General features: G+C 43.5%; 2 protein-coding genes across 5 annotated transcripts in view; one reads left to right on the plus strand and one right to left on the minus strand.

Moving 5' to 3' along the window:
- LANCL1 (LanC like 1) overlaps nt 1-855 on the minus strand; it is an 18985-nt gene extending 18130 nt beyond the window's left edge. The window contains exon 1 of the mRNA XM_029959590.1: nt 750-855. Coding sequence (XP_029815450.1) covers nt 750-855 — 106 coding nt within the window. The remainder of the gene's footprint in view (nt 1-749) is intronic.
- The window catches only part of CPS1 (carbamoyl-phosphate synthase 1), a 162099-nt gene that overhangs the window by 63520 nt on the left and 84097 nt on the right, over nt 1-14482 (plus strand). For 2 of the 4 annotated variants that reach the window (XM_008928470.3, XM_018071919.2), the window contains exons 1-4: nt 744-762; nt 5872-6011; nt 9937-10041; nt 13948-14092. In XM_008928470.3, the coding sequence (XP_008926718.3) occupies nt 5998-6011; nt 9937-10041; nt 13948-14092 (264 nt within the window). In that variant the 5' untranslated portion in view covers nt 744-762; nt 5872-5997. Of the gene's footprint in view, nt 1-743; nt 763-5871; nt 6012-9936; nt 10042-13947; nt 14093-14482 lie in introns of those variants that run through there. The other 2 variants (XM_029959481.1, XM_029959482.1) reach the window with 2 other exon arrangements.

Consider the following 14482-nt stretch of genomic DNA (forward strand, 5'->3'; position numbering starts at 1 on the left):
GCTCCGCCCCGGAAGGCGGCGGTGGCGCTGCCGCTGCTCGTCCCTTCCCCTTCCCGCCCCGGGGGGAAGGGGCTCATTGCCGCCGGCCGGCTGGAGCGTGTGGGCCCTTTTCTGGTTGGCTCCGTAGGGTTTAAAGCACGCTGCAGCTGGCCCTGCCGCGTGTTGCAGCAGGCTCTGTGTGATTGAGGGGCCCGTTTGGAGTTTAAGGTCCCTTGCAGCTGGCCCTGTGGGGTTTGATGGCCCATTGCTGCTCCGCCCGTGTGCTTTAGGGAGCGCTATGGAATTTAAGGATGCTTGCATCTGGGTCTGTGGGGTTTAGATTGCACTGTGGGGCTAAGGGTCCCATGTATCTGTCTCTGTCTGATTTAGGGAGCCCTGTGGGATTTAGGGCTCTGAACAGATGGCATTGTCGGGTTTAGGGAGCCTCGTGGGATTTAGAGGTTTCACGTAGCTGGCCCTGTGGGGTTTGGTTCAGCTGGCCCCATAGGACTGGCAGGCCCTGTGGGTTTAGGGCCCCTTGCACCAGCCCCCGAGGATTTTGAAGTCTTGAGGGGACAGGCACCATGTGGGTGTGGTGTCCAGCTGGTGACAGAGAGTCAGTGCAAGGAGCATGTGTTGAGTCCTGCTCCCTTCCAGCAGCAGAAGTTCCTCACTTGGGTTGGGACCAGGCCTGGATGGGGGTCAGGGGCCCTTCCTTGCTCTACCTTGCTGAGCTGCTGCATCTTACTTGTGCTGTCTGAGCCACATACTCCTCGAGAAGAGGTAAGGTCCCTGGGACTCAATGGCCTGAGCAGTGTTTTTCATCCCAAATGCAATGTAGCTGTGCTGCCCTGGCATTGGGGATCTCCCTGCCATTGTTCTAGGGCAGTGTCACCCTTTAGAGCCACCCACATACCGTGTATCCATATACAGGTACCAAGGAGCATTCACTGGGCTCTGTTGTCCTTGTGTGCTGTATTTCTGCACCCAGGCCTTGCTGCCTGCAGAGTAACTGCTGTCACTGGGCCCAGCTCCCCTTTGCTATCCATATGCCCATTTTTTATTACAATATGTAAAGTCATAGCTCAAAGAAAAAAAAATAAATTGTTTCAGGAGATGGTGAGAAAAAAACAGAAAAGAGGGAATCCCAATTATTCGATTCCTTTTTCAGTCAGCTGTTGCTTGTTTAGTGAATTTCAATCATGTCAACTTTGCATTCAAGGCAGGGAGACGAAGTCCAACCCTTCATTTTTTTTATTTTTTAAATTCTAAATTTTTTTTTTATTATTTTTTATTTTATGTATTTATTTGTCTGAGAGGATTTCCTCGGGGCTGGTGTGCCTGGTACCGCGTGCTTATATTTTGCTTTAAGGCATGTGAACCTGAGCGGAGCAGTTAATAGGCGAACAGCTCTGTAGCGACCTGTCTCCAGTGTCGGTAGCAGCAGCTGCATCCCGTTTAAGCTATTACACGTCTCTAAATGCAGCGTGGTGGCTTTAGTCGATCGTTCAGGGCTCAGCCACTAGATGACTCTGTCACACAAGGAAGAAGAGGGAGGAGCCCGGCTCTGCTCCGCGCTCCGCGGAGGCAGCCGTGCCCTTGTCGGTGCGGGGCGGGGGATGTTTGCTGCGTGAGTAAGCAGCAGAGAGCGGTGGTTCCGTGCATCAGGCCAGAGCTCCTTGGAGAAACACACGTAGCAATCCTGAGGTTTAGGCACAGCACAAAAAGAAATTGGATCAGCAGGGCTTTTCCGCGTACAGCTCCGCTGAGACTGGACCTCGCTGTCCCCAGGGAAAGGGCTGCCCCTGACTAAAACACTGCAGAAAGGCAGGCTTGGATGTGGACCTAAGAACACTGTTTCATGCTCTGGACGTGTCCCTAACCCTGCAGGGTTTATTTTTCTCTGGAGAAACAGAGGTGGTGTACTGAGGATTACGAAAGGAGGACTCATCCCGGCTGACACAGGGCCAGCACAGCTGCCTGTTGCTCAGCCACAAGCCATGCTGGCCGTGCCAGGAGATGGTGCCACACTTTGTTCTCCAGAGAGTGACATCTCTTGATGGGTTGCTGCCTGTAACACAGGAACAGAGCTTGCTGTGTGCCGGAGAGTTTCCTGCTCTTCTTGCATTTTAGATATTTTGCCCTGTTTTTCGTTTCAGAAGCGCTTTTCAAAGCTTGGCCGTTAAGGATTGAAAATATTTTGCCAACTCATAATGTTGCTCAAAGCAAAGAGGCAGTTTTTTCACTACATTCTCACTCTCGTGTCTTACTATCTTTCCTATGTATTATTTAAGGCAAGTGGAGGGTGGGAAAAGGAAATGCATAACACCACAGCATATCCAGTGTGGTGAGCTTGTAAGCTGATGACTGTCAAAAGATAAAGAATTTCTCATTCCTTATTTTGCTTCGATGTTTTTCAGTTATTGTTTATTTGCCTTTTGGAGAAGCCTAAAATGGATTGCATTGTGACTTTTTCAGGGGAATGCAAGCAATGAAAAGATTAAATTGATCTCGGTTCCCCATGTGATCCTTTGCAAATCTGGAGAGAGTATATGTTAGCTGAATGGCAGGACGGATAGAAATGCTTTTAGGCACCTTTACTAGAGAGCATAGTGGCTATCAAAATGGGTGCTGTCCCAACAGAAGGAACATAGTAGCTTGAAACAGATTTATTCACGTCTTTAGCTGCATCTCATGGAACCCATTTTCCTGGACAAAAAGCAGAATTGGCAACAGAAAGCAGTCTGAATTGCCCCAGCTCCAGCCATAGTCATAACTGGTACTAGGCTGATGCTTGAACACAGGTCTCCATATTTCTTCCACAATATTCTGCCTTTATTTTTCCCTCTGGGTTCTTGCTACTGAAGCAGCAGCCTTTTCTGCCTCTCCCAAGCAATTATTGACACTTCTGGTGCCTGTGAAATTACAGTCCATCTGTTGTAGAGAGCTGATAATGAAAGGATGGTGGCAAACAGAAAACTGGAAGCATTCGCATTGTATCAGCATGGCTCTTCTGCCTGCTGGATCTCACAGATAAATGTACTAGGTAGGGGCAAAGTCTGATGAAAAAACCTGTATTTGCCAGGATGAGGTGTTGTGGTAATGGTCAGGGGAGGAGGATGGCTGGGGCAAAGCCTGGAATTTGTATGGATGAAGGCTTTAAGCTTCACAGGAATCAGCAAAATAAAAAGTTTGAGTATTTTCCAAAGTCATGGCTTGAGACCAATTTCTTCTGCTATTCTTGCTGGAAATCAGACCTATGCTACCCAAAATGAGCATCCGGACTCTTCAAAGCATGCTTCTGAGTGTGCTGCAGCTGTAGGTGGATTGTTAGGGTCAGAAGGGAAGGAGAGAGAGAATTTGGCTATCTGGAAAGGTTAAATGTAATTACAGGAATGCATGACTGGCTGACTCCGTGGTAACACTTCTGTAGAGCACTCTTCTGGGGATGGTATCCCTACAACCCTGCCTACCAGCTGATATTCTTTTTCCACTGTATCAGTATTCTGTATTTTTCAATCTGTATTTCCTCCCTCAAGTCAGAAATGACAAACTAAAGCTCTTCTTGACTATGTAGGGCCTATATAAGTCAACTCCTCATATTTACTGTGGTCTCCAAAGCACAAGCTGTCATTGAGACCTCTGTGATCAGAGTAATGAAATGAAAACTTCTCAGTTGTACTTAGCTCATGTGGATTTTTGTCAGGTTAGTGCAATTTCATTGCAATGGATGTGGTAGTTTATGGTTGGTTTGGTTATAATAGATTGTAGCATGATGGAATCTATAGGAAGTGAAAATAAATGAATAGAATTGATTTTTTTTTAATTTATGGTAGTGGATAATGATGGAAAACTGAGTATTTAAATTAATTTAATCAGTATAGGAAGGTGAACAAGCTACCTTTGTACTACTCTGCTTTACAATTTGATTGCTCATTTTACTAAAATCTGATATAATTATGACCACATCTGTTCATGAAGTTAACTATCTCAGCACTAAACTCTGTGTTTAGGGCTCTTAGTTGCAGGCAGCATAAAGATACCCGCATATATTTAATATATTCAGGCCCCAGCTTTGACACTTATGGGACTAAGCCCACAGATGTGGGTGTTTGTTTTCTTCTTCTGATGTCACTCCTGACTTGGGCAGTGCAAGGAACTCAATCCTAGTAAGTTCAGAGGGCAATTGTCAGAGCATTACCCAGACAGGCCTTTTTGGTGTCTCCAGCTCTGTGGTTACTGCTTGTGTTCTCACAGAGGGAGATTAGAAAAAAAAAACAAAAAGCATTTTGTGTTACCTTGGCCTTATCAGTGTGAACAGGGGCTCCCTAGTTTTCCTCAGTGATCATGTGCTTTGTCTTTCCTGAAGCTGAAAGTGGCAAAATGGTTCAGTATTTGAGATCCTGTCTTCTTCAAATGGAAGAACTAGGACCCTTCTGCCTTTGGACATATAGTGATTTCTTCCCATGGGATGATTAATTTAAATCCTGCTGAACATTTTTTGGTGTCAGAGTGAAATGAGTGATGGGGACATTACACTGCAGAATATCTTCAGGGGGAAGGCAAGCTGATTGCACCCAAAGCCTCTGCGCTGGTCCCACTCATGTCAGCCAGGGCTGTGTGCCCTCTTTTAAGGTGGGCAATAAAAGCCCATGCTCCAAAGTACAGACTCTCTTTAGGTTGTTGTGGAGAGGAGCCTATTTCTGGGAATTTTGCTAAGGAAAATGCTGATGTGAAGGGCTGTATTTGTTGAAGTACAGCAGTATGTATTACCCCCAGCCACCAGTACAGGCTGGGGGCTGACCTGCTAGGAAGCAGCTCTGTGGAGAAGGCCCTGGAGGTCCTCATGGACAACAAGCTGTGCAGTGTGTCCTGGGGGCCAGGAAGGTCAATGGTATCCTGGGGGGCATTAGGAATAGCTTTGCCAGCAGGTTGAGGAAGGTGATCCTGCCCCTTTATTCAGTCCCAATGAGGCCACATCTGGAATGCAGTTCTGGGCTCCCTGGGACAACAGAGACATGGAGCTCCTGGAGCAGATCCAGTGGAGGGCTATGGAGATGATTAAGGGACTGGAGCATCTCTCTTAGGAGGAAAATCTGAAGGAGCCTGTTCAGCCTCTAGAAGAGATGACTGAGAGGGAACCTCATTGATGTCTATCAGTACCTTCGAGGGGATGTCAGGGGATGGACCAGGCTCTGCTTGGTGGTGCTGAGCAACAGCACAGGAGGTAACAGGCAGGAACTGATGCACAGGAAGTTCCACCTGAACACAAGGAAGAACTTCTTTACTGTGGGGTGACCGAGCACAGGATCAGGCTGCCCAGAGAGGGTGTGGAGTCTCTCTCACTGGAGAGAACAGGGGAACGGGAACAGTCTGGATGCAATCCTGTGCCATGTGCTCTGGGATGACCCTGCTTGAGCAGGGAGGTTGGATCAGGTAACCCTCTGTGGTCCCCTCCAACCTGACCCATTCTGTCATTCTATGTATGGCCAGGTATAAAACCTTATCTAGTGTCTGTCATCCCCATGGAGCATGATATAGTTTATAACTGACTCACTCATAAAGCTTCCTCACTGTTTTAGCAATACTATCTGAACAGACAGTGCTGGAGTTCTCAGGTTAAAGTCCTGACAGCATCAATTACTTCTTCAAACCTCTTTGCTCTCCAGCCCTAAAAATGTTCTTTAGTCAGTCAAAATCATGTCCCTTCTCCCCCATCCCAGCTAAATGACATTACAGATCCATATAGCAAGACTTTTCTGTGCACTTTAAAGAGAGATCTTCATTCTCAGGCATGTCTTTGCCTGATACATATCTGTAAGTTAAAACAAATGCTTCAGTGTATAGCCCTGTGTTCAACAGCCAAAGCTTTTTATTTTTTTTTCTCCCCAGGGTAACCACAGGAGAAAAAAGAAGAAAGTAGGAGCGAGGGGAAGAAAACAACAAAAGAATTTTGCAAATCCTTCTGATCTGGAGCACCAGGCATAAAGCAACAAGGAAAATACTGAATGATTAGGGATGCTGTATATAAGGTGAAAGGCCAAGGACACGTTAAGTAACTCCCTCCCACCAAAACCAGGAACAGCTAGCACTAGAGAATATTATTAGTGGGGTACTTCTTGCTCAGGACAAGCTTGGTTGAATAGGACTGGGAGATCACACTACCCAAATGCTCAAGGACTGGTCATGTGTTCTACCATTTCAGTGGAGCTGCTTTTTGCTCAAGATGAGGGTAGCTTTAGTCCTGACCTAGTAGTATGCTGTGAACAATAAGCCTGTTTAATCTGGGCTTTGTTTTAGTCCAGCTAGGTGTCCCACCAGTGGCAGTTCCTGCGAATCAAATTTCAGAATGCCTGGCTGTGAGTACATGTCATTCCAGGAAAATATATAAGTCCTATAACATGCCTTTCTGATGTGGTGCTTGTCTCTTCTGATGGATGCTTTCTATCTCTACTCAGTTCCTTACTTCCCTTCTGGGTCTCCCTGGTCGTTGGCCTGAAATCACAAACTGCATGGTGGTGTGTGATGGGTCTGGCCAAGAGCAGCCCTCCCCAAGGAGGAAAGGCTGGACCAAATGGTCTATCCCAGGTCAAAATGTCCATGACAATTATACGGTCATAGGATTTTTTTATTTTAGTGAAGTTATAGTTAACTGGGAAAAAAAGGAATCAAGTCAAAGAAAAATGCCAAATCTTGAACAAATGTAGCTAATCTTGCATTGTAAGGTCATGTTATTTTTAAACTCTGTAAACTATTTCTGTAGCACTTTTTGTAAAACCTGTTTGGTCTTTTTTGTGATCCGTGGCTACAAGCCAGTGAAAGGTATGAGTCTATGGAATCACAAGGGAAAAAAAATGACTCCTAACCCTGGTCCCCATTTCTAAAAATGTCTTTTTAGAAAATGTCAGGGAATGAGAAATCTTTCTGCCTTCAAACATCTTCCAGTAAATAGAGTTCAGCTCCTGACTGAAGTCAGACTCCTGTCAGGTAGCTCTGAGATTCCTGGGGCCAGTCTCCCTTGGTTGCATCACCACGAAAATAAGAATTGTGTCTGAGGTGGAGCAAACTGCACTTTGGGCTGTCATTATTGCCCTTGGGCAGCGCTCCTCTGCTGATTCCAGTTTTAGCCAACTAAGGGCTTTCTGCAGTCGGCCTTTTGGAGTAATGTCAGTCTCTTCCAGACACTGCAAAGGTTTCTTCCAAGTCAGCTGATCCAAGAGGAGCTGCTAATCCCAGTGGCAATGAAATTTGACCCATCTTCGGGGTGTTGATTCTTTTTCTCTTGCTGAAGATAAGAGCCTTATCTTTGTCAAGTTTGGGTGAATCATGGGCTCCATATCCCAGACAGCAGAGGAGTGTACCCTGAGCTGCTCAAGCCTCAGAAAAAACTATAAACTCCTTGAAAATTGATTTTCTCGAGCCTGGGAATAGATATGTAACAGACTTGTTGCTAAGCATTTTATAAACTTTACTGGTCAAAAGGCTGTCTCGATTACAGCTTATAGATAAAATTTGAAAAAGAAGTGAGGTGCCAAGTTAGACAATTCAGAATAAAAAATAAGGTTGCCTTTTTTTTTTTTTAAAGTTCTTTCACATTGTCTTGTTTGAGATTTTCAATTATTTTGTTAAGAGTGTTTTTATTTTACAAGATGAAAAGTCTGTATTAGCTTTTAAAACTAGCATGTAGGACGTTAATTGAAATTGTCACAGAGGCTGTTGATTGATAGTGAACACTTTTCTATCCTGCATCCCTCTGGGATTTGCTACCACCCCTGGATACTTCAGTTGTTTTGAGGAATGTTTCTTTTGTTCTATGAAACTGTGTGTGGGGCTTGAGGGTCTGTTTCCAGAGTAAGATATTTACCTTGAAGAACTGAATTGCTCTTAGCTGTCAGCCAGACTGAACTAATATTCTTGAAAAAAACCCAAAAAAAAAAACAAAAAAAAGAAACTGCATCTCAGTTTGAGTCTGATGCTTTTTGCCATTCCAATTACAATATCAAAATTAAAGTCTTCATTTATTGTGTTCACTGAAATTTGCTTTTCAGTTTGCATTTGAAAACAAAAAAATCAGAAGGAAAATTTTAATTTAAAAGAGGAAAAATATATTTCTTTTTAAAAAAGTTCTGCAGTAGTGCAAATAACTACTTGCAGTACTTAATAAAATCAGATTTTTAGCAACTCCTTTTAAAATATTTCTTTATACTTTTTTGTTTGTCTGGACTCCCCCCAAAAAGTGACATTCAGTCAGATTCAGGAAGATGTTTCAAGTTATAGGTAATGTGTTTTCCATCCAAAAGTATGAATGTATCCATGTTTTCTCTGGATTGGGCTTTTGTCAGCCAAAGACCATGAGGAGAATAGCCTGTATTTTGGAATTTTGTATCTCAAGCCCACCAAGATGAAATTTGTGCATTTTATTCAAAGCACGTTGTGTTTTTGGCTCAGGGCTCAGATCTGTGTGTTCTCCTCTCACCCAGAAACACTAGTTTTCCATGAGTGAGGACTGCAGGGTTGGGACTTAGGAATAAGATTTCATTGTACTGTTAAATGCAGATTTCATACTGTTTTTCATATTGATTATTCCCTTCTGCAGGAAATAGTTAAGGTTTGGTAGGATTCTTGCCATTTTTAGTGCAAGGGGCAGTCGCAATCTGTCCTTGCAGGACAAAATCAAGTAGAAAAGTATATGAAAACAAAGGGAAAAGATGTAAGGACAAGAAGTATTTCTGCTTTTCAGGCTGACTTCTACAATCCAGTTATAGCTATCGTTAAACTCTTTGCAGCTTTATCTTTGGAAGCAGATGAAGCTGTCCTTGTATTTTCTCCCTGTTTAGCCGAGTCTTTGGGTAGTAGGGAGAGGGGATTAACCAAAAAAAAAAAAAAGAGCATGAAGATAGAAAAAGGCCAAAAAGAAATGAAGCATCTGATCATGTAACTGCCCTGATATGAACTTGCCATCGCTATGAATGCTGTGAGTTAAATTTTTCCAGATGTTCTCCCTGCCAGTTTTTACTCAACCATATTACTCAATAGCTGGTTTTCTTCAACAGGAGGACGTTTCTCAGAGACACTTGCAACTGAAAGAGCAGATTTTTGGAAACTCTGTCAAGTGAAGTGGTCAGTGAAATGAACAGTGGAAACAATGGAGTGACTAGGAATGGGGAAAGCTGAACTTCTGTAGACAGGGACGGTGAGTTCTGTCCTCTGAAGTGTGCTGAAGGGAAAGCAGCTTTCAGGAGCATGGTGAGTTGGAGAGTCATGTCAAGGAACTGGGAGAATGTTACTCATGCAGAGAAACTGTGGAAGGAAACAGAGAGCAAAAAGCTAAGTCACAGGTGTAGAAAGGACTTGGAACCAAAGAGGACTGGGCAGTTTGCATCTCAGGAAGGCACTGAGTTGGATGGAAAACAAGCTGCAAGCAAGAGTACACCTGTAAGGGCACAGTGGGCAGCTAGGAGCAGTCCATTTCTAGTTCTTGTTCTTGCCTTGACACTTGGAATTTTTCCATCTAAAAAAATAAATCATCCAGGTTTATATTTGAATCATTCCTGTCACAATCACATGAGTTAGTAAGGCTGGAACAAAATGCAGTAGCCAAATCTGAAGATCTGCTATGAACTGCTCCCTTAAAATTTAAAATACCCTTTTCCCCAAACCTCTTCTAAAATAGAACAAACTCTGTGGAAAAAAAAAACATGTTCTGGCTGTGGCTTAAATAACAGAATTCAGGAGAGGTGTAAGACTTACATTTGATTCTTATTCCTTTCAGTTTCTCTCCATATACTCAGGTGAAGGTCACCCTTAGTTTTGAAATTCTCAGCTTTTCTCACTTTGAATCACAGTTACCATGCTTTCTAAACATTGTGGGGTTTGCTTGAAATGCTTGATTTGATCTGAGAGCGACTCAAAACAACATATCTGAAAGTGTAACTGGGCTTGATTTCTCTCCTGCAGAAACCCAAGAGGACTGGGTGATGGGGCATGTCTGGATGCTGTTAGTTCATCTGCATGTAAACAAGAGAACTTCAGCTTATTCCCCCACTACGTACTGCAAACAAAGTAGGTTATGGTCTCTGAGGTAGCTGGGTTTGATAAAGTGGTTAATAGTAAGCTGTGATCATAAATTGTTGTCTAGCTCTCCGGTGATCTTGCTTGATAAACTAACACCTGATTAGAAAATGTATGGCAAATCTTAATATTTTTCAGATGCTTTCGAAACTCTTCCTTATAAGTTTCTTGGGAAGCAAGTGGAGCTTGCCTTGCAATGGAAGAGAGTTTTCCAAATCACTTTGAGGGCTTTTCTGTGGGCTGTATGGATGAAGGAGAATATTTTTCTCTTCCCTGTGGCAGCAGAGAATCTCAGTTTTGCTGCAACTTTCGATTATTCTGCTTTTCCAGTCAATATTTTTCAAATGTGATTTAGGGGAGACAAGACAGGGTGGTCAGAAATCAGGTGCAGCTTGACAGATGCCATGAGAGATTTCCAAAAGCACCTGAAGGAGATATGGGGGGAAAAAAATTCTTCTCTGATCTCAGCTACAAGAAAGAGTCCAATCAATTCACACAGGCTGCTTCATACACTGATCCCAAACCTTGGGAGACTTATGCCACTGGAGCTCCACTGAGATGGAAGCAGTTACTTGGGACTTGCACTGATGTGAATCTAACCCAACGTGCCCACAAATTGGCCCTGATCTCTTGTCTTTTGAGCAAGAACGGAACTATCTTGTGCTATTTACAGACAACTTGAAATGAAAAATCCTGCATCGCTTGGTTGCTTCATAGCAGAGCTTCCCAGCTGTGACAAATGAGTTTCCATTTTGGGGTGCCAGTTCTGGGGCACCAAAGCAGGGCCCCAAATGCTCTGAGCACTTCTCTTCTGAAGATCATGCAGTTTGTTTTAAGCCTCTGCAAATGCAGGCACTTAGCTTTCTTTGAATCTCTTGGCCTTGGGAATTTGTCCACAGACTGCTGATTTTGTTTGATTTTTACAGTACAGTGGGATTGTGTAATGAATTCTGTTTCTGGTGTTTTGCACTTGTAAACAGTAAGAAAAAGCTCCTCATTTTAATGACCACTTTACTCTCCTTGTCCTGCTCCCTCTCTGTGTACGATGGTGTAAGTGAATATAAAACAAAAGGCACTGTACCTTTCTCTAAACACATAAGACATGATAAGGAAGCCAGAGTTGTTCTTCCCTTCCTCCCCAGCATTTGAACTGTGCTTGCCTGAGTGAATCTTCTGCCTTCATGGCTTTACATTCCTGATTTTTCTGATACATGTCCTTTTCTCCAGAGCCCCTGCCCAAACTTTCTTTCCTGAATAGGCGACGATATTGTGAGTCATGTACTGGTAGGCAAATTTGAAGCTCAGGCATCGTGGTTGTATCTCCTTAAAACCATTGGTCTCTTCTCTTTTTCTGCTACTCTGTGGTTGGTTTCTTTTTCCTTATTGATTCAATTTTTTCTTGATTCTACCTCTTCTGGTCTTTATGTTAAAGGAAGAGCATACTTAAAATTTGTCCAAACCACAGAAGGCTTGTTTGTGTGTTGACAGGTTTTTCTGAACTGAGGCTTCTCTAGGGAATACCTGATATATTTTCTGGCCTTAAAGTGTCAACAGTGTCAACCTCTTTTTAGCATGTTGGCAGTGAAACAAATAGGTTAGCTGTTTTCCCCTGGTTTTGGCAGAGGGAAGTTCCTTCATCATGGGGGAGGCTTTAAGAAGGCAGGTGGTTCTTATACTGCAGGCATAAGCTTCCTAATGTCAGATGGTCTGAGTTGGGCCTAATCAATTTGGGCAATAAAACAAAGATGGAAAAAAGGAAGACAGCAGGGTCAAATCTACAGCAGCAGTCAATGGAGCATCCTTGGGAAAGCAGTTTTTTGCCTGTGGTTCACCCATATAGCATTTAATCCTTAATATACGGCTGCCACATTAGATCTGTGTATGTCCTGCAGATCCCCGATACGCTGAACACAGTTCATGATGTGGTTTTGCAGCTGTTTGCACCTGCAAGATCCCACTCTGTCAAAAACCATGGTCTGTTTTCTGCTCATTCCTTATGCCCAGTGTTCATGAATGGCCTTGTGGTAAAAGGAATGGGTGGGCTTTTAGCTAGATCCATCAGCAGCTGCACTGAAACTCAAGTGCAATCCAAAAATTCACCTATAAGCATGTCTTTGCTTTCTGGATCACTACAGGCTAGAGCCAAGCAAATAGAGGAACAACTAACAAAAACGTTTCCCAGTCCCTTGTATTTATTTTTTTTTTGCTTGTCTGAAATCCCAGTCTCTCAAGCTCCTACGTATCAGACTGATGGTTAGGTATCTTCTTGTAGGAAAAATGGTTCTGTCTTTCCTAAACCACACTGAAGTTATCAGGAACACTGTTGGTTTACTTCTCCCAGCTCTGCACACCTGTAAAGCCCATGTTAAAGCAGTGAGTTCCTATACACCCGGTCTATCTTCCACCCTATCTCTGTCCATCTCTTTCAATTATCTGGATTCAGCCCTTTCCCATGTGTTTCTCACCCAGGTCTCCAAAAAATCACACAGGATACCCAAACCCATTGCCCTCTCTTCTCTGTCTTTTATTCAACCTGGTGCTATCATGAGCTGCACAGGAAATATTTTTATGTGGTACTGGTGTCAATTTAGACTAATCTCAAATCACTGTATACAAAGAAGTCATGATTATTACTCTCAGTGATTAGAAAAATCCTTTACATCAGAATGTGTCCAGCTGCACAAAAACCGTCTGTATGTATATCTCTATTGTTTTTATGGCTCTGAGCCAACTGAGGCTTTGATTGCCTGGGTTTCAAAAGATGCCTTGCCATTTTAGTTCTTGAAGAATAATAAATGGGCATGCTTCTCCCACAGCTTTTGTCTTAGGCATTTTCATCCCTGGGTAATGAGCATGATTCTTTATGAAGAGTGTAGTGTAGAGTTATAGGAAATACATAATAGTCACAAAGGTCTGTAATCAGTTAGGAGATAACATATGGAACATTTCACCTTATTTCAGCTGTTGGCCACTGAAATGTTACCAAAAGATGATTTTCTTTTGCAGCCATTTATTTTGCCTGTCGAAAAATTTACTTTTCTTTCATATTTCATTTATTTGAGTAGGGGCAGCACTTTGGAACACTTTAGTGCTTCTGTTGACTGCATGCTCTCCGAAGACAGAATAAAAAGTCTATGCCTTTCCACAGAATTTGGTCTTCCCACTTCACTCCTTTTAGTACAAGTGTGCTTGTAGCAGCCACAGGCTGTCCCACTAGCCAGTGTGGAGAGCACTCAAAAGCACACCATGAACAGCCTGGCTCCTGTGCAGTTAGGAATCACAGAATGGTTTGGGTTGTAAGGCAACCTTGAAGATCATCTCGTTGCACCCCCCTGCTGTGGGCAGGAACACCTTCCACTACACCAGGTTGGTCAGAGCCCCGTCCAGCCTGGCCTTGGACACTGCCAGGGATGGGGCAGCCACAGCTGACCTGGGCAACCTGTGCCAGGGCCTCACCACCCTCACAGGAAAGAATTTTTTTCTCAATACCTAATCTAAACCTACTGTCTTTCAATTTGAACCCATTCCCCCTTGCTCTGTCACTCTTGTAATCTTGGGGTGATTTCTCCAGCAGGCTTTGCTATCTTCTAGCTGGTGTTTGGCCTGTGTTGCAAACCCTCTGACAGCACTCAGAGACCAGCCTGAAGAGAAGTGTTGCAAGGATGCCTAAGCAAGCACTGCTCTGAAGAGGGGTGGGCAGAGGTGGGGCTGCACCTGGGACTTTTAATGGCAGAATAAATGGGAAGGTCTGGGGCAGTGCTGTACAGTCATTCCAGCACACCTGCTGGGCCTCTGTTCTCTTTCCCTGAGATCTGCAAGAGCATATTGCCAGCACCACATCTTGAAGAAACACATACAAGCAGATTTTTGTTTTCTCTTGTGTTCTTTAAACTTTAGTTACCCATCAGCAGCTTTCAAGATGACAAGAATTTTGACAGCTTGCAAAGTGGTGAAGACTTTGAAAGGCAAATTGAAGTTTTGCAATATGTCTGCTGATCACTGGAGTTTCTCAAGGACAGGTCCCAGGCTGTTGAGCATCAAGGTAACAGTGACTGAACTACTGTGGTTTAATAGATGTGTTTGGCATGCAGAGATAGCTTGCTGCAGATAACAGGGCTTACCTAGAGGCATGAACCAGAGGAAATTTGTCTGAACCCCAAGCAAGGGGGTTGCTTGGCTAAATGATTTTATTAGCTAAGCAAACACACTTTTTGTGTAGTCTGGAATGGAAATTATAGAATAGATTGCACCAAAAGGTGGAAGTTCAGGGTTTCAGTTAATTATTATATATTCTTTTCTTTGGAAACACCCCACCCTTCTATAGGACTGATAGCTAACAGAGTGGATCTTTCAGTCCATATGAGCATGAATCGGCTGGATATTTAAAATCATGTGTCCCTTGAATTATATGATTAATCCTATTGAATCCATA

Source organism: Manacus vitellinus, unplaced genomic scaffold, assembly GCF_001715985.3.
Source record: "Manacus vitellinus isolate BGI_N305 unplaced genomic scaffold, ASM171598v3 scaffold_20_pilon, whole genome shotgun sequence".
Lineage (NCBI taxonomy): Eukaryota > Metazoa > Chordata > Aves > Passeriformes > Pipridae > Manacus > Manacus vitellinus.